Below are 19,948 nucleotides of genomic sequence, written 5' to 3'. Positions count from 1 at the left end.
CATCAATTTCGGAGCAACTCAATCACGAACGCGGCGAATGGTAAACTCAAACTTTATTAGGCAGCAAAAGATGGCACGTAAACGCCCACTCACGATCCCTATCTATGTGTGTGAGGGTGTGCATATGAGTGCGCCACCTCCCACTGGGATATTATGCGAGGACGATCGGGCTGACGGTGCATAATGCAATGCGCTACCAGCCCGGAGCCCGATCGTGGCTCGAGAGGAATTTACATAAGAGCTGCACCGGCAAAACCACCGACGTGCTCCGATATTCCGATCCTCGTGTGCTGAGATTGCATCCAGCTGAAGAGTGCAGTCTGCGACCTCCCGCTGTGCCGCTTTTGATTGAGTTGTTGCGCTGGGTGGGTACCGTGGGAAAAGTTTTCTAATAAAATAAAAGAACTATTTCTGTAAGCTTCTCCTGGCTGGCTGATTGAATTATGAAAACTGGCGCAACGAGCGCGTGCAGAGGCGGTGCTGTAATATGGCTCACATGCGCACCCGCTGCTGGGTGGTGGAGGGCCAGAAAGACAATGGAAAACGTTTTCCACTCCTTTTGCAGGAAATTGAATCTCATCGAAGAGGTTCTGGACTGAGCGCTCGGTCGTAGCCCGTAAACGGTTCCACGTCCCGAGTGGCGTGTAATGATTGCAGCTCACTTCTTTCACTGGTGAAAATGCTTCATTTTTATCCTCCTCGTAAGAAGCAGGCGGATTGCGGGTCCAATCCTTAGCTTCGTTTTTAAACATACTTCATCGTCGCTTCACTAGCTCGTTTCAATTGTAAAAGAAGGCAAGCAAACACGCGGTCTTAATTCAGCGAGCATACGGTGAGTGAAAGGAGAATGTGATGTAAAATTAAATGACGCAAAAAATGAGGTTGAAAATTAAAAGACTCTCACTGGGAATTGGGTAGGGAAAAAGAAAAGCGAACGAAACACGAAATGAACTCGCCAACGTGGCGTGTCGCGTCGCGCGATTCGCTCTTTGATTTTCATTAGCGGCGTAAATTGAACCAAATTGCTGCCAAGTTTCAATTAATTGCGAAACGTGTCCTCCAATTTACTGCCGGACGGGATGCTTTATGTTCAGTCGCGTGGTTGTCCCGGTGGCCATCACGCTTGGACGATGAGCTTACTTGCGCAGACCCATTAGCGGGTTGATCGGCCAACGGTGGTTGAAGCTGCATCGAGAGCACGTGGTGCGAAAGTTTATCACGCGTCTGTGTGCATATAAAACAATTCATTAGAGGCTACAAACACTCGCAGCAGCCGTGTGTGATACTATCGGGATGGGAGTCTTTACGACTAGTCATTAATGGGGCAAAGTAGCGCCACTTTGAGCTAGATGGAAATAAATTCCCTCATTGGGAGTGCTGAAGAGGCCCCTATTCGTACTGTGAAGAGGCAAACATCCTTTCGTTAGGCCTTTTGAAAAACCAAATGGGAAGCTCCACTCGATTACGTTACAGCTGGGCAGTTTGATGAAAAATTCCGACCCCATTTACATCGCGGCGTTGACGAGCCGAACTGCTCTTGGCGGGCGTTGATTCGGACGCGAGCCATCGCAATCTTTTCCGTACATTTGACCCGTACAATAACCCGAATGATGGGGCTGACAGGTGAAGGACTAGATTAGCGTTGCGAGGGAACGAACCGGAATGAAATTCCTGCGCTGGCAGGGTAGCGAGAAAAAAAACTTCTCCCCGATGTCGGGGTCCTTGCGCCAGTTCGCTACCATTTGCATAGGCATTGTGTGCAGCTGCCATCGGTCACGAATTCTTCGGGCGTTTGGGTGCAAAGAATGGAGAGAGAGAGTGTCCTTTTGTGGGTCTGTGTGTGTGGCTTTCGAGTTATGGCGTGCTTGAAATGTCTCCGCACGAATGGAAGTTGTCAACGAATTTGAATTTCCAATGAAGCTCCAGTGGAAATGCGAGAAAAAGAGAAAAATAATGCGGAGCGAGAGAGTTCACAAGTTTCCTTCGAGCTTTTTTTCTTTTCGAGCGAAGTAATGGGCCGGTTGGTTTGTTTGAAATTTGTTGCCCCACTTCATCTACCGGCGCCGGATCTGGTCGAGGAAAATCAAGTCACTGCTATGCAAAACAGGCAGCGAATCACGCCAACCTGAGCGTACAAAAACGCAACCCGGTGAAGCCTGCAACTGACTGGCTAACCGGGACCGTTTACTACACTTCCAGCCAGCACTCATTTCCATTTGTGGCTTTCGGATCCGGTCTCGGAATTATGATTCGGACACATGCCAAATAAAAAAACACCACCGGCTGCTGAAAAAAAGAGGCAGGAAAGAGCAAACGTTCCCTCATCCGCCACAAATCATCATCCCAGGCCACGGCGTGACGATCGTCGTGTTATTAACCGGTACCAATGACACGCACCACCGGATAGCGCAAGTACCGTTCCGACCTCCCACCATGGGGCGTGAAAATTTATGCGTTCCACGAGGCAATTTATCGTTGACTTATGGAAATTGCCACCGGTGATTAACAGTGGTCGGTACCGGTGAGCCGATGGTCGGCCTCATTAAGCAAGGTTTCAGCCGTTAGCTATGGGTGAATGAGCATCGCTTACACCCGTGCACGGTGTAACGTGTGGCGCGGATAAGAGAATAAAGAATCATCATCCGGTACAAAGGCAGAAACAAGCCTGCGAAGATGGGCACCATTTCGATCGTTCGTTCGTTCGCTCGCACGTTTGATAGCGTTTAGTTATTTATACGACATAGCTAGGAACGTGAGAGCTTTCCTTTTGGCCTCGACCTAGACCTCTACACGTCGGTTTGGCGTGGAGTAAAGGGCCGTTCCGATCGCCACCAGGCTCCCAGGTCGTTCATAAATCACGAACGCTGCTGGAAGCATCCTGACCCACGGAATGTCACGGTTTCACATGACGCAGACAAAACTGTTCCGCACGTATCAGCAGTAAAGACGTGAAAAAGTAGCAAATTATCATCACACACGCCGGCAGCGGGCTGGTAGAATATTCTCCCCGATTGGGGTGGGCTTTCTTACGTCGTGGCAAATTTTCTGCGTGCGGCAAAGAAGCTGCAATAGCTCGTCTTAAAGGACTCTGGGGCAATCGGTGGACCCAATGGATCGATTCGTTACGATGAAGCATGCCCGTTATTGGAGGCATTTTCATTGTCGGTGTTCGGGCACGGTCGAATGAATTTTCAATTATATTTGTTGAATGGAAAATCCTTTGTGATTGACACATTCTGCTATCACGCGCGCAGGACGATAAAACCAGGCTCTCAACAATTCATGGCGAGCGATTGCACTTTCATTGCAGTTTTGCACCAACCGGGAACAAGAAAACTCCCAGTTTCCTTCCCAGGATCGACAGCTGCGCCTGCAATGGACCGTGCCAACCGGCAGTTTCCCACGGCGTTCCCAACCGGGAATGGGGTGAAAAGTGCACCAGGCGCATCGTAAAGTGCATCGTAAAGAACGGCACGTTTCATTTCGCGTCCGTGATGATGGTGGTGGTCGTTTGCTGGGAATTGCTTTATTTACCCATGGAACCGGGGTTATTTTCCGTTTGATTGCGTCGTTTCGTACGCGTCGTAGCATCTTCCGCGATTGACATCACACGCCGTTGGGTGCACTTTTTTACCGTTTCACACTCACAATTCAAAATTTTTAACCCCGACCATTCTCGAGGTTCTTGGCACCGAGGCGCTCGTACGCATCATTATGAGCGCGAACTCAGTGCGACTCGCACGAGGCCATTCATTTACGAAGCCTAGCTTGGAAAGCCCACAGTGGAACGTTGTTTTTAGCGTCTGCTACCTCACCGGTCGACCTCAGGACAACCTAGACGACGTTGGATCAAGATTCGATTGCGATAAAGCGCTACCATCCCCGGTGGCTTGTGCTGAATACATCCGGTTCGGAAATAGAGCTTTCCTCCGGCAAAGGATAACGACACAGCGAGAGTTAGTCTTGGTACAAAAAAGGAGCAAAAACACAGCCATTTCCCTCACCGCTTTCATCTTGCTTGCTTGGCTGGCTTGGCTGCGAGTGTCATCGACGGCGCTTCCAGCGACGTCCGGCCGAAGGGTTTGCATCGCCGGGAAAGATAAAAGGTGATAACGAGTCCAATCACATTGATGCGACGACGATGTGGCGGCGATGATAGCCCACCGCCGTGCAGATACGGTCCTCCTCCGTGCGGGGATGGGTTTCGTGTTGCATGGCGCATCAAACGGTCTAACCGAACGGTGGGTTTTACCATCTGCTTGCGTGCGATCTGCTGAATCAGTGACGACGATCGTTAGCGTCATTAGAAAGCGAGAGCCCACTCCATTTTCGCTATTTTTGCTCCATTCAAGGCGCTTTCCTGTTTGCCGGTGTCGGCGTGCGTTCTGCTTCGTTGCGAAAAGTGAAACTCCTTTAATCAGGCACCCAGATAGTGGGGCTCTCTGACGATGACGAGGGCCAACAGTTTGGAAGGATTTCAGCTGCAATCAAGCGTCAAAGCCTGCCTGGATGAGCGGTGTAAGTTTGGTGAAGGGAAATGATTTATACTGCCGAGTAACCATGGTAACGCGAGGAAAGCATGATTTCATGCACGGTAAAAATCCAACAGGATCGATTGATCGCCATGTTGAGCACACACAAAAAATAAATCATTGCACAAAAGGGCATTTGAACTTATGAAAAAAAAAACAGGTGAAAATGGTAGCGCCGGATTAAACCCTGTCGGGGCTTCTGTTAGAGTGGTGGCAGCGTTATAGGAAGCACAAAATACAACGATAAAAAGCATCACATATTCAGCTGGAAAACAGCACCCAATAATCCACCCCTGAATGCTGGAATGGGGCGCAAACTCGCTGGAAAAACACGAAACAAATGCAACCATACAACTCGAACAACATCTGTACAAACTCGTACGTTGTGAGAGGCAGAGTGGTTTCGTGGGTTTGGGAACCGAACAAAAATATTGACCCAACGTATCCGTCCATCTGACATGTGGCCAGGGTCTCGGTGCGTGCGAAGACACCAGATGCTGCGCGCATCGAAATGATTATTAATTATTTTTATTAATTTTTGCTTCGAGTTGGGCGTGAGCGTGGGATTTTCCACGGGTTTCCAATGAGAGTCAGGAGGCTGGAGGGTGGGAAAATGTACGCTCGTAGCAATTGGAAAACTCGTAAACACGCACCGTTGGTTGGTTGGGTTGGTTGTGGGGATGTATTTTTATGCATTTTTTGTGCCCTCCTGTTCCACTCATTTACGGAAGCGATAAAGCCGATTTCAACAGAAGAGCTTATTAAGGCTTGCGGTTGACTTTTGCCGAACAAGCGCGATGACAATGTATGGGAATGGGGAATTCGGAATGGGGCTGAAGTGCAGGAAAAATAACAACAGCAATTCAACGATATTAAAAACCATCCCAACCGTATTGTTTGTGGGGTTATCAGGAAAAATTGCCGGTGTTATGATAGCTCCAAGACAAAGAAAAAACACAGACACGATTGCGTAAAACAACATTCTCACATACTCAGTGGTGGTTGCGATAACCTCGTTGGCCTCACAAAAATTTGTGGCGGAGCTCGATAAATATTGATTGCTAATAAAGAAGAGGCTTGATATGTAGCGAGGGTGTCTTTTTGCCTCTCAAATAAAACTCTTCATTTTACAGAGGAACCAAAACAAGCGGGTTGAAATGCTGTACAAACTATAATTTAAAATCAATTTCGTAGCTTTTGCGCTTTTATTGAACTTTCATTTAATTTCCCAGGGCGTATACTTTTTCCAGTGCAAAATTTATCCACCAGTATTGAAATTGTGGGAATATTAATAAGGTAAAAATTCAATTAAATTTCCAGTAGAACACACTACCATAGCCCATGGCGTTTATTTGCATACTGTACGCCGGCAAAAAGTCGAAAGTGATAACAATTACCACGTGGCCGCTCGGAAAAGCTTCAACCCCGCGAGAATGTGGGAGCAATTTTAGGCCGGAATTTGAATTCTCCACCGGATCTCTACACGTTCAAATTAGCTTTGCAAAGGTTCCGAATGCAGAACAAGCACGCAAACGAATCGAATGCTGAAGCGCAAAAAGCTCCCACGCTCGCTAACGTGATTCGTGTTTCCATTGATTTCATGCCAAGCGTACAGCATTCATTTGAAATCGCTCCCATTTTTTTTCTCGTGCTAACCCCTAACAAGAATACCGAGAATTAGGGATATGTTTTTGTGTGCCCCCGCCCACGGTCCGATGCTGTTTGGAAAATTTTAATTCCACAATCCCAGCCCACCTACGCATGGTACATGGACGAGCTAAAGAGAGAGAGAGAGAGAACGAGAGCATGGTGAACGAGCGAGAGAGTGGAATGAAAAAGTTTAACCACTTGACCCGTACCGGATTTCGTCGGTGAGGATGTGTTCCGGGTTTTCCGCCCTCAAAAAAGGGTCCGTGGTTGTTTGCACGGTCGGCAAAATAAACGGCAACTCCATCAACTCCATGGCTGGCCATGCTGGTGGTTATCTGGCCGAACCGGTTTCTGAAGCGGTCGGCAGGGAGTCCGACAACCGACAGAAATGTCCCTGGTCATGCCCCGTACCGAGTGGCTTTAAAGAACTCCGAGCGCAAGGGCTCCGAGCCATAGATGGGAACATTAAATTCTGCAAACCCTGCCCTTGATCTGTGCGACCCGAACCACTGCGGCGTCCCGTAATGAACGAATGGACATTCCGTGCCCAGGGACAAACCCGCACTCCGCTCTCCGGCGGTGATCATCGGAAACTATCCGGCTGCGGTAAGGGATCCAACCGACGGCACAAGAAGAGACCGCCCGGGTTCGGGAAAGTCTTAAACCTTGCGAAGGGACGAGAAATTAATTTATGTTTGTTTTAGATTGTGGTCTACCGTGGTCGGGGGGGTTGGGCAAGATTTTCCGAGCTGGTTTTCTACCCCGAGCTACGTGCCCCGAGTGAACGGGTAACGAGAAAGCGGTCGGAAACGTAACGGGGAAGTGATAAGTACAATTTTGTTATTCGAGGAAATTTCCATTTCTCTCGCCCACAGGGACGGGATAGTTCGCAACAGACACCGGAATGGGTGGGTCGCAAGCTCGGCAGGAAAGGTTGTTGTTGAACTGCGGGCTTTACGAAACTGTTGCAAAATGCCATCGTAAATAATACGACCCTGTAATCTTTACGGCCGGTGCCTCGCAAGACGTCTTGCGCCTTCGTCCCGTTTCGATCGGTCTTGGGGAATTGTAGCCTCGACTTGGCATAGGATGGCTTTAGCTGGCTAGCTCGTTGTTTACCTGCCTGCGGAACGCAGGAAGAAATGGTACGAGAGAGTAAGCTTGAATAAGACCAATTAAATCGTAATTTGCACGCCCGATATTGCTCACATGATGCCGCGGTCGAACGAAGCGGTCAGGGGTTTGATTGTGTGCTATCGGGCTTTTATCGTTGCGGTAGGTCAGAGCCCCCTCTTTTCCGCTGAGGGGTTGAGTTTTTAGAGGCCAATTTTGAGTGGTATATCAGTAAATGGAAACTGCCAATGAATTTTCAATCGTACGTGCTTTGCCACAAAATCACAACGCCCAGTTAGATGAATGCTCGTAACTACTTTAGTCAGGGGTTTTTTTTAAATGGTCTTCCGCTAGCCAGGATGTTTGGATTTTACATTTTCCGTCGAAATGTTTCCCATTTACCGTTCGAGAAGCATCACGAGTGCTTCATACAAAACCCGGAAAACAGCAACCAGATTTTCGGCACCAAGCTCTCTAATGCTCTTATTTGTTGCCGGGGCTGTGAAAATGGAATAAATTCCACGGAATGGTGCTTTCCGCCGTCGAGGAAATGCTCCAAAATGGCTGCACAATGATTACCGGGGGCTTTTCTCGAGCGGAGCGGATCGGAAATATCCCATCGTCGACGGGGGTTTTTGTTCCTGCATTTTGGTCCGGCTCTTCGGCAGTCCGTGTGTTTGGGCGCGCGCTTTAGGCACCTTTCAGCTCTAATCCCACACCGGCCACACCCGCACACCAATCTCCCTGATCCTAACCCATTCGATCGTGAACCTGTTTTCCTTTTCACAAACACCCCGGGGGGGTGGTTTGTGTTGTGGGGTGGCATTCAGGAGGGTGGGCAAATTTGTTTTTGCTTTTCTCAGCGGAAAATCTTATTTATGGCAGAATTAAACCGGCCCCGGCGCTGAGCCATAATTCTTTGGCCGGTGTGATTCTTGTAACCGGCGCGCCACTCGACTAGGTGTAGGGTGGGAAGTTAAGTGGGAGGAAAAACACCTCCCCAACTCGTCCTCGAGGACGCAGAACGAAGAAAAGGCCGAAAGAGAGAACATTAGTGCTCCTTTTTGTGGAGCGACGTGAAGTGCGCTTCGCTGGCTCGTGCATCACTTTTAGTGCAACGGATCTCCACCGTTTTCCCGGGGGATGGTTCCACTCGACGTGCAAGTGAATGGATGAACTTACCAGGAAGCTGCTGGGCTAAAAGCCGCGCGCGAGTAGTTGCAATAACCCGCCATGGTCAGTAATTACGAGCACGGGTGCTTTTAGTTAAGGTTTGTCTTTTGTAAGAAGAGCCATAAATGGGGCTCGTAATTACGAATGCCGCCGTCTCACTATGGTTTGCAAATAACGACATATAGAAGGAAAAAACCGGATTATTCGTTCAATTTAAGTGGCTTAAACAACACCAACAATATTATGCTCACCCGAGTGAAGGTGTTCTTACCGACATAGAAAAAAAACCTTCTCCTTTTTCCAACGTTTCAATTCGGTTCGCCTTTCCTTGCAAAACGCCCCCTAATGCCGGCTTATTCCTGCGACACTGTTGCACTATTTTAGCATCAAAATATTTCATCCATTCCGGCGTTACCAGATGGCACGTAGCTCCCTCTGTGCATAGGGGGTTTTTTTTTCTCACGTCCCGCGGTCGTACCATTTGTCGCCAAACGAACGCTCGCGTCGGGAGAAAGTCCCAGCGACGGCGAATCGGTACCGTGCATAATTATGCCATGGCTGTATAAATACGAAATTGAAATTTATATGCAGATTAGTTCTCGTGTTTGTCTCCGGCGTACGGGGTTTTCGCTGGTTTTGCGTCGACGCGACAACGCGAACCCATCCATTATCCCATCCATTTACTTTTGCCGTTTTGCCGTCGCGCTTGCAGCAACGCCAGTGTAGCAGCCGTGGGTTCTTATGCTGTTTTCGTAACATATGTGACGGCGTGTGACCGGCGACTAGCCTCCCCCAAAGGACGGTTTGGCGACGTTCCGTGGCAAAGACGGAAGGCTGTATGCAAATTGCGAAAAATTAGATTAGGCTCCGGGCCCGGCTCCGGCTTCACGATCGGGTGCTGCTGCGATCGAGCTTTTCCGGACCTGCGTGGAAGGAGAGGAAAGCTTTCACCTCGACGAGAAGCGTTAAATCATTGCTCCGCTTAATGCTGACGGCGATCATCGGCTTGCTGGGGATGTTTTCCCTGGTAGAAGGCGTTCAGGCGTGTGGGTGGTGAAGCAGAAACGCACCGTGTGTTGCTTTCCCAAAAACCCGCATCATATACAAGGGCTGGCACGGGATGTGTCACGCTTTTTCGAGCGGATGTGCTCACCTAAGCGTCTGGAAATCGCACGTATGAATGTATGTGTGTGTATGTGTATTTTCCGGCTCAAAGGGCATGATGGAAACATACCCAACCAGTACGGCTGTGGAGTTGGGTGATCTGTCCCTTTCTCCGGAATAAGCCCTCAGGTGGAGGCTGGAAAAAGGAGATCATTTTGGAGAAAGGATGAAAAAAAAGCTTCATAAAAATGCTGTAACATAGCGGCTAGGTTTGGCTTGCATATGTCGCCAATGTAACTGACACGATAGCTCAGCGAAAGATGAGCTCCAGCTGGTTCCCAAAAAAAAAAAAATCCACCCGTGATGGCGTGACGGAAATTTTATTTCGTGTTGGAGCATTAGCGCACGTCGAGCTACAGGATATTGGAAAAGCTACTTCAAATTTGAAAGGCAAATCTGGCTGCGCTTTCGGCTGTCCCAACGACCCTAGCGTGGTATTAATAACGTTGCGTAGGTGAAAACAGCTTCGTTTACATCACGCCAGCTCTTTAAACATTTAAAGCTGCTTTGAATGCGATATTGAATAGCTGAAGTCGAGTCGGAAAGGACACTCGTTGGTCAAACAAGATAGCTCATTTAAATTAATACGCATTCCATGAATTAGTTAAATAAACGAGCGAGTATTCACCTGAAACAGGTTCGACACAATTTTAAACGCTACATGGCAGCGCTAACATGAAATGCTTCTAAAACGATGTGATTTGGTGCAGGCTAAAAGCAAGCAGCTTACAATATGGAGCTCCATCCGCTTCCATTTGCCTCCAACGTTGGCTAGTAAATTTTATTCACCATAATCGCGAGCCAGCACGTGCTGACAGATAGCGCAACAAAATGATCGTAACGGGGCCATCTAGTTTCACGTTCCGGCCATCATTTATTCGCTTAAACTCATTTCCCTCGCTCTAATGGTTGAACTAGGGCAAGCTTTCACGAACTCGCTGGCATTGGGCGGGATGCAAACGTTGGGTACGAGGGTTGAAATGGGTTTCGCGTCCCGCCTCGAAGGTGAAGCGAATCACATTCGCTGCTAAACATCCCCCATTAACGCCACACGCCGGATAGTTTGTCCCGTGCGCGGTACAGGATCATCTTCCGTGCCTGTTGTCCTTGCTTTCCAATCTGCTCGACATTAGAGCCGCGTAACATTGTTGAGCGCGAATGCGAACAACTTTTGCCCGCCGACGAACAACGCGCAACATTCGAGGCGTTGTTTTGAGCAGTTGTGGGTGTAAGGTGAAGGGTGGAAGGGTGGAAGGCTGGTGGTATGTGAGGGTAAAATGTGCCCAGGATGTCCCACTCAACACCCACACGCTTACACATACACGCCAACATGGCACAATCTTCCCTGCTGCCGGTAATTTGTGATGCAAACTCGTCGGTGTTCAACGTTGTTTTTTTTCTTTCGCTCTCTCTCTCTCTCTCTCTCTCTCTCTCTCTCTCTCTCTCTCTCTCTCTCTCGCTCTTGCTCTCGTCCTTTATCAGGTGATGTTGGGGATATTCGAGCCGATCATGAACGGGCAGAACGTGGGGGGTGGGAAATGGGTCGGACGCAGGCAGGATAAAATATCACTCCGCATTCTAAGCGCCCGCTCCCGTCGTGGATCCCTTCAGAATCCTTCGGATGCCTGACAGAACCGGGGACTCCTTCCGAAGTGTTTCAGCATCCAGGATGCCGACCGTTTCCGGGATGGATCGGGACAACCAGCGAGCAGCCAGTTCACGGCCGGCGAGAGGGAAAAACGTTGAATCGATAAGCCAACAGGGGCTCGGGTCCGTGGGATGTGCGGCACAAATCCAAGAAAACTCCGGATGCGAAGTGCCGTTCGAAAACAGACGGAACGGCCCTTTTGCAGCCCTCCGGCTCGGGGGTTTGGTAAAAAGGGACGCCCTCAAAGGCCCGGAGGGGTTGGAGATTTACACAAAAGTGGATTTATTTCGAGATCGCTTTTAAAATTTATTTCGCTTGTCGTGTATTTTGTTTTGCGCGTTCCATTCGAAACCGGCCGAGAAGATGCCCGCGCGATGCCTTGATGCTTTCTGCTGTGCGGTGGTGAAATATTTGTCCTTGCTGGTTTCTTGCTTTAGTTAAAACAAAAGCCCCTCCGTTCGCATTTGAGGGAGGTTCTGTTCGAAAGGCAGGAAAAACATCGGCACGAGGTTAACCGTGAGCAGTAAGTTTGCGCGTTTCGCCACAGTTGGTGAAGCCCGACGAAAGCGAACGTTGCGGTGGGGTTTTGCAGCAAACGATCGTTTAAGAAAGCTTATTTTTTGTGAATTGCAACACAAGCAGTCGTGCGGAGACAGGAGCTTACATTTTGCCCACACAAACAACGGTTTTATACGTTGCAATACGTAATGCGGTTCAAATCAGAGAACAGAGAACTGCGTTTCTTGAAACAATGTAATGTAGATTTTCCTAAGCAAAAACCAATCAAGTTGGCATTGAAGAATGTTTCGATCAGGGAAGCTCAACTGACAGATGAGGAACAGCATCAACGAGAGCAAGCATAAAAAGAAGCTTCGTAGCGGCTCACAAAACTTGCCATAAAGTATGCAAAATTGAGCAACTCAAAACGTGGTTTAAGAATTTGCATACATCAGAGGGGGTAAAATTTTTGGCAAACCCTCGCCCGATTTGATCCGATTAAATTAAAATACTTTAGCAAATCCCGTGCAAACTTGCCCGTGAACACTCCCGAGTGTGCTTGGCTCAACCCTGGCCTTTCGTTCGATGGGAATCCACAAAGACCTAGACGAAGCCCGTAATGCAACAATGGTAAAAGGATTTCAACGTCCGACCACAGCGCCATCCTTTTCCTCCCCCAGCCATGCGGTGTTGGAAAACAAAAGGAAGCAAAAAAACGCACACACCCATCGTTCGTACACACGCACATACCTACACCAACGCCCCACTGGTCTGATTGCTTGGTATCATAAAACTTCCTTTGTTTTGATGCGCCTCTCGGAGCATCCCCGGGTGCAGACTTATCGGAAAAGTTTCCTTTGCTCATCGTTTCTTCCGCCACCCGATCGGTACGTCCGGATTGCCGTTGATGGGACGGATGGAAAGAAAATTTGTAGTACTTCATGAAACATGACGCTGGGCTCGTCCGGGGCCCACCCAACCGCACCCTCCCCCACCTACCCGTGGTCTCGATCGATCGAACCGCATCGTTTCGCAGTGAACGTTCCAGGGCCGTATGCGGAACGGCATTTTCATTCAAATTCACCCAATAAAGGCACGCGCGGTGGAGGGAAAAACTATTCCATTTCCAGCTCTCATGTATTTATGCCACCATGCGCCATCATCGATTCGTGGACGCGTGTGTACGTGTGTGTGTGTTTGGGTGCGCCCGCGAGAACGGATTGAATCAGACCGCCTGTCGGGAAAATCGAAGCCTATCTGTTTCAATCCACACAGCCACAGTGAGCAGTGAAAACGTGCCGGCGAAGGATGGAAAATTTATTCACTCCGCCTTCGAACGTTGCGCTGAAGCAAACGCCGTTACATGCACCGGTGAATGGTTGCGTGTTTGGTTGCGACACGGCTGCGCCATGCTTCGGTAGGCTTCTTGGGGCTGACTTGGGAAATGAGATGGAACCGGGATGGATGCTTTTTTTCTTTTGGTGTTTTTGCTCTCGCTTTCGTCATTTTTTGAAACGCACTCGCCGTAAACGCTTCGAAGGATGCAAACGGGCGCCGCGTCAAGTTTGATATTGGATTATTTCGACAGCAGGTTGCGGAGTGGAGAGTGGTTGATTGAAAATATTCGACCACGAAAACGAATGCCACAACCACCAAATGCGTCCCTGGCTACACGTTGTACGAAACCATTCCTGCCACGATATGAGCGTTTCTGCCACGACACGAAAAACGCTCGATGTGGTGATATTATTTCGTTACATTTCGAATTGATTCGTTTTGCGATGGTAGTGATGGAAGTTGCGACCAGAGCTGCGCCTTCTTTTGCCGCTCGAGGGAAAGTTGTGTTTCATTCGTCACGCTGTATTGGCGTCGTTTTTGGTGAGGGAAAGACACAAAAACCGGAATCCTGGGGAAACGGCCAGGGTCTGTTTGTTTGCCTGCCGAGCAAAGAATGGCGGGCAATTTTCTGCAACGACTGTTCGCCAATTCATTATCGATTACGGGTGTGTTTGTGGAGGAGAAAATTGACTATCGGTTTCGCGTTAGATTTGTCATAAATTTCGCAGTATATGACAATGAACCTTTCGTAGAGTCGAATGGGGCCAAACATTCAAACATACATCGGGCCGTAGCGAACTGATTGTAGCTGAAATTTTCGTTTGATCCCGAACGAGATTAGCATTCTCACCGTCGTGCTCCAAACAAATGGCAACGGGCATTAGAATAAGCAATTTCAACCCACTCACAGTCAGTTGATTTAGTTCGGTATGCAAACCGCTTTTCTGTCCTAAACCGTGCGTGTAAGCGGTGCATTGAAATTAGCTTTCCCTTTACCAGCATGGCACAGTCAACACGATTTTACGCTTCCCTCAGAGTGCACGCGTGCGGATAATCCAGTTTCAAACCCTCAAATCGTTCCCGCAGATCGAATCGAGTGTTTTCCAATCACAGCAGGGTGATTTCAATACGGGTCCGGCTGGTATACGAGGCTATTAGCAGCTTCCACAACCTGCCGTATGCAATCAATTGAGCTTTCCCGCCGATATCACGCCCGGTGACACGAAGGGTAACGTACTAAAAACCGGCTATATCGTCCACAATGGAGGGATAAGTGAATGAAATCCCCCAATTCAGCATCTGTTCGATTTATGTTTTTCATTGAAAAAACAGGAAAAAAAGAACACCGCCCGTATGCGAACCAGCACGCCCGTTGGGATGAGAAAATCATGAACGCGAGTGCCGATTTATGCGCCCCGTAATCTCGTCATAATTTAGAATTATCCATAAATTGCCGGCCCGAAATTGGCAATTGGCTGCAGGCGGTCTGGCCGTGCTGTGCTGATGGTGCCACCGTTTTCCATGCCACGGGCACGTGGTCTGCGAGTGAGTGAGTGTTTATTTTACAGTCTAAAGACTTTGAAGCGATGAAGAATCAATATGCGCCATGGTTCGAAGCGCTCCAGGTCCAGGTCGTGATGTGATATCGATGGCACTTGCAGGTGCTTCAGGTGCTTGCAGGTGCAATTACGCTCACTCTGGTTCACCGTGGCAGGGAAGTTTTTAATCCAGCTTTTCTTCCAGCCCTGAAAGCGGAATAAAATAATCGTTAATCGTCTCAGTGTGAGGGTTACCGTATCTTCTTGGAGGTTCATTGCGTTCGGGCATAGATGCATATTACTTATAGCTTTAACATAGCATTAGGGACTCGTAACATAGCATTTTGAACACTTTCGTTCGTGCTTTCTACCCGATGGAGGCGCCTGGTGCTTCGACCGGATGGTGACGCTTGGTACTTCAACCCGATGGAGGCGCCTGGTGTTTCACTCGCAAGGAGAGATTTGGGGTACGGAAAGCGACCCGGCTTACGTGTTCGTTTGATATGTGACCGTACCGATACGCAAACATCCCGAACCCCATTTGCATAATTGCGAATGAGCATGCGATTTTACAACACCTTCTCGATGGTGCCGGAGTAGCTTTGATCTTTCGAAACGCGCCCGGTGCCGAGAATTGGCGCTCCGTGTCGAGAGTTTAGCGTTTCGTTCCGGTTTTATTTGATTACCGTTCCTTCTAGATACATGTTCTGCTCGGTTGCGTTTTATGCCGGTCGATGGTTATTTCGTTCACGCATAACTGAAACACGTGCAGTATGCTTACGTATTGGGTGCTCTGGCGAAGCGAAATCCCATCGAACGGAGAGGGGATTGGGTTCATTTTATTCAAAGTGTACAATTTTTTTCTTAATTCACATGAGCTTATTTTTGTACCACGTACAAGTGACACAAGCCAGAGTTTCTTTCTTTTGATTTGTTAGCTCGTTTGGACATGAAAATAGCATGCTTCGTGATGAAAAAGGGACCACGAAAACCATGGCCATGTTTTAAACAGCTCGTACGGCTCGCTCATTTATCTAATTGCCCCTGCAGGTAGGAAGGAAGGTTCTTGAACCGGGAAACCGTGTTTCACCAAAATCAATTACCATACTCACTAATGCAAAAAGGGGGCAACCGCAACAGCCGGCTTCCGGCGCGAACGCTCACGTATAAACGAGACACACCACGCGATAAAATTCAACAGCACAATGCCCGTGAAGTGGCAAAGCGACGTTGCGTGACTGGCGCTCGTATTCAGGCTGGCAGGGTGCTTCGTGTCCGTTGCGGTTGGAAATGGGATGAAACGAGCCCCTATTTACCGGGAGCTCAACGAGCTTCCTGCAGTGGCGCAGTTACTCGAGCATGAGGACAAGACTGTCGCATTTCATTCAACGATTTTATCACCGTAATTAGTTGGCTTATACTCACACCCGCACGCACACATAGCGGCTTCGGTGTATGTGATGACATCCCTGAGCTAACGAGAAATAACCGCCACAAAGCCTCGGCTCCATCAGGGGAATTAATAACGTACGGTATAATTTCCCGTTTTCTTTGGTACGCTCTCTCTCTTTCTCTCTTTTTCTTCCACTCGACAGTCGCTGGAGTATAGCTAAGAATTCGCGGGTCCCATTTTTCCCTCCGGGGTTTCCTTTAGGCTTGGCGTTTCATTTTATTTCCTCCATTTCCGGTGCGCACGCTTTTGTATCGTGCCCTGCAGCGATCGCAACGTTCCCGGACGAAGAACCGAGCATCCTCTTTTCGAACGCATTCCGTTCTCACGCGCGTACTTTCTCTCTTGTTTCCTTTCGTACCCAGGCACAGCCACCGCTAATAATCATCAATTATCATCATCACCATCATCGCCGAGCTCAGCGACAGCGGACCGCGTGGATGTGGACGGCTCCGGGACACTCCCGGGAACCGACGGCATCCGGTTGCGGGAAACCGAGGAAGCACAATTAGTAGACAATAAAATCCACGACAAACTGCAGCGGCGTGGTGCTCGCGAGCCACTGAATTCTGCCGCAGCCCCCGAAGCCGATGCGTTCCCGGTGCGCCAAAAGCGGGAGGACATTTTTAGCGATAATGTTCTTACAAATAATTATAACCTTAATGGTGCCCCGGAGCTGCGGTGGGAAGGTGGGTCTAGTGCGGTGGTACAGCCAAGGATAACGGAGGAGATGCTACTCGTGAGCAACCTAACCGAGGACCGGATGCGCGAGGAGACCGATCTGCTGGCACATCTGAATCGGTAAGTAGCTTTCTTTTCCCCTCGAAGGCACACGCACTGAACTGCACGGCAAAGTCTCTGATGGGTTAGCAAAACGATGCAGGAAGTTAAGTGTTATCAAAAAAGGAAAACGAATCAGCCCCACCAGGGTGAAATGGAGAGCAATTAAACTATTTTCCATGTCGTGGAAAAAGCCATGGAAAGCCACCCACTGAAATAGGCGAGAAATAGCTGCATGTTGTTTGGTAAGGATATCGATCGTCGTTTGGCTCGGGCGAACATGTTTCGTAGGTTTTCTGCAACCCGTCGGACGAGCTGCTCCACAATTTGTACGCTGTACAAAAGAAATTCTGCTGATTGGCATTCGATTGCTTCAGAGGGTGGCTTTTATAATGATGATTAATTTCATAAATGAATTGATCAGAACCGAACAAACGTTCCATTGAACGAATATGAAACAACATCGAACGCCTGTTCGTGAAGGGTGTGCCACAGAATGTAAAAAAAAAAGAAAAACACACAACCAGAATAGCTCTCGAGCACGGTATACGACAAGAAGGGTCGTGATTGGGTCGGCAATCTTTTTCCAATCACCGATTTATTTCCACCACCATCACCACCGATACGATCTTATCGAGGACTTCGCTTCACTCGGGAACTCCCTTCGGATGGATCACGTGTCAACAGGCCGGTACCTTCGTCAAGCTACGACGGCCTACTTCGATGGTGGTGTTTGACGTTTCACACTCACCCTTTCAGGTTGGGCGGTTTTTCGAGCTACCGTAAACTACCGAACCGAAGTAGGCCATGCGGCTCGCTACGATGACAAAAAGGACCGCAAGAATGCGCTATCCTTCTGGATGGGACACCTTCGGAAAATTCCACCGAACACGCGCCCCAAACCTACCAAGAGTTAGGTGTCAAAGGGTTGCCGCTCCCGTTTGGCCAAAGTTTCCCAATAATCACGCTTCTAATGATGAGCCGTTACCGTTTCCGTTGGTAAGCTTAAAAGCGGGACATTTTACCATCCAGACCCCCAAACGCGCTTCGCGAACGGAATGCTTGATGCGACGTGATTTAGCGTGGCTTGATTTCACCTCACAAAGGCTCCAGTGAGGTATATACGAGATGTACGGGAAAGGGTGGTTTTTAATCACGTACGAAACCAATTAGAACAAATCCCTTTGATCCCGCACGCTAACCCCTAAAAGACGAACCGCGCCACCCGAAGACCCCACTGTCTCGTGTGACAACGCTGCTCATTTCATCGAGCGGGATGTTGGTTTGTTTGCCGAGCGTGAGGTTAATGGTGCAGGTGAAAAGTTGCTACCTAACTATTTGACGTTTCTCAACTTTCGACTGACGGTGGGAGACGCTTTCCCCACTGGGTGGGTGTGTGGGTGTGAGGTTTATGATCTCATTTCGGTTCTAATTTGATGCGAAATGAAATGAAACAAACTTCACCGCACCGTCTGCGGTTAGGTGATTTAGCAGCAGCAGCAGCAACAGCAGAAGCGTCTTCGTTGTGCCCTTCGGAGGGCTTGGTAGGTTCGCAAGTTTTTTTGTTGTTGGCGTTTTTGGTTCTTTTGCGAAAGCAAGTTGGCACATCATCCAATTTGTGGTCGGTAAACATGACGCTGCGATTTCGGTGTACGCCGCTGGGATTGGACCGCCGACTGTTGACAGATAATTTTCTAATTCCCGCTCGCGCGCACAGAATCGAGCGCAAAACGTGCGGAGGTGCAATTTGGAAATGTATTCACGAAAGCGTACGGCCGGCTTCTACGAGCAATATGCGCATCGGGGTGGAGGCCGAAAGCTTTCCAAATTATGCAGAAACTACCCAACCCAAACAAGTGTTTCATCTTCCACGGAACGCTGGAACCGAGCGGCCATTCAGGAGGATGGTTTTGTTTGTTTTAAAATCCAAACGTCGCTCTTACAATCGATGCCGGTAAAGATATACACACATCTTGCTACGAGGACATCGGTTCGATGGACCCTCAGGTCTTCTGGCCCTTCGCAAACACAGTGCCTTGAAGCAACCACACGGAGCCGTTCGAAACCACACGGACCGTAAGCAATGGAACGATTTCTTTGATTGCAATCACCAAACCCGTGGGAGGGAGGACTGTTTGAATAGGCCTCTGGGTTCGGAATTTTATCGAGCGGTCAGACCCAATCGTGGGGACTCGTAGGTCCTTTTCCAAATCAACCTTACGCTCTCGCACGTTTCCGAGAGCTTTAAACATAATTTGCTACATTTCTTTGTTTGCTTCTTATGCTTCCGCTTCCAGCGATCGGTTCCACGGAAGCCAAATTCGGCTCGACAACGGCGATGAAAACGGGGCGGCTTCGAAGCGCGCTACCAAAAAGGGTCGCCGACGAAAAGGCCACAAAAAGCACAAGAAACACAAGAAGCTAAAGCTGCTGCCGGTGACGCTCGTAGGCGTGCCGGTGGACGCAAATGGACAACCGGATGTCGGTGTGGTCGAGGCTGCATCGTGGCCAGCAACCGCCGAAGGAACTCCACAAGGCGCAACCGATCAAGTCCAGCTGGATGGTGTAGTCGAGATGGTGGACGTCTGGAAGGAAACGACAATGCCACCGGTTTCCGTCGCCGGGAAGCGTAAAGCGGCCAGTTCCGGTAGCTATCCACCGCCACCCGTCCTCGTCGGTGATGGACATTTGGTGTTTGGCGGTGTGGCCAACGGTGGTGAACCGGAAGGGACCACACAACGCGACCCACTCTGGTTCCGGGAGCAACGGAAGCGCGAACAGCAACAGCGGAAGCAATTACAGCAAGGTGAGTGCACAACGGTGTTCGACCGTCCTTTTCGTCCTGCAGGTGGGTGGGTGGGTGAAACGCGGGCGGAAAAACATCCCGAACGGTCTTTCCCATCCGGTTGTGGTAGGTGTGCCAAGCAGGCGAGCGTTATGAGCCGCGGTGTAATGTTTCTAAAGAATTAGATTCGAAGGAACCTCCGCAAACCGTAAGCAGCTTTCGCGTTATCAGCGGTGGCGTTTGGCGTTTAAATCGGATTGAGGTGCTCTGAGTAAACGG

General features: G+C 49.2%; 1 protein-coding gene across 1 annotated transcript in view; it reads left to right on the top strand.

Moving 5' to 3' along the window:
- Positions 1-4,448: 4,448 nt before the first annotated feature.
- Positions 4,449-19,948, top strand: part of LOC128724777 (uncharacterized) — a 35,033-nt gene continuing 19,533 nt past the window's right edge. Inside the window, exons 1-3 of the mRNA XM_053818497.1 lie at positions 4,449-4,518; positions 16,470-16,905; positions 19,182-19,690. Of these exons, the coding sequence (XP_053674472.1) occupies positions 4,449-4,518; positions 16,470-16,905; positions 19,182-19,690 (1,015 nt within the window). The remainder of the gene's footprint in view (positions 4,519-16,469; positions 16,906-19,181; positions 19,691-19,948) is intronic.

Source organism: Anopheles nili, chromosome 3 (genome assembly GCF_943737925.1).
Source record: "Anopheles nili chromosome 3, idAnoNiliSN_F5_01, whole genome shotgun sequence".
NCBI classification, from domain to species: domain Eukaryota; kingdom Metazoa; phylum Arthropoda; class Insecta; order Diptera; family Culicidae; genus Anopheles; species Anopheles nili.
Note: the sequence above shows the minus strand (reverse complement) of the source record. Positions and strands in the feature narration are given on the sequence as shown.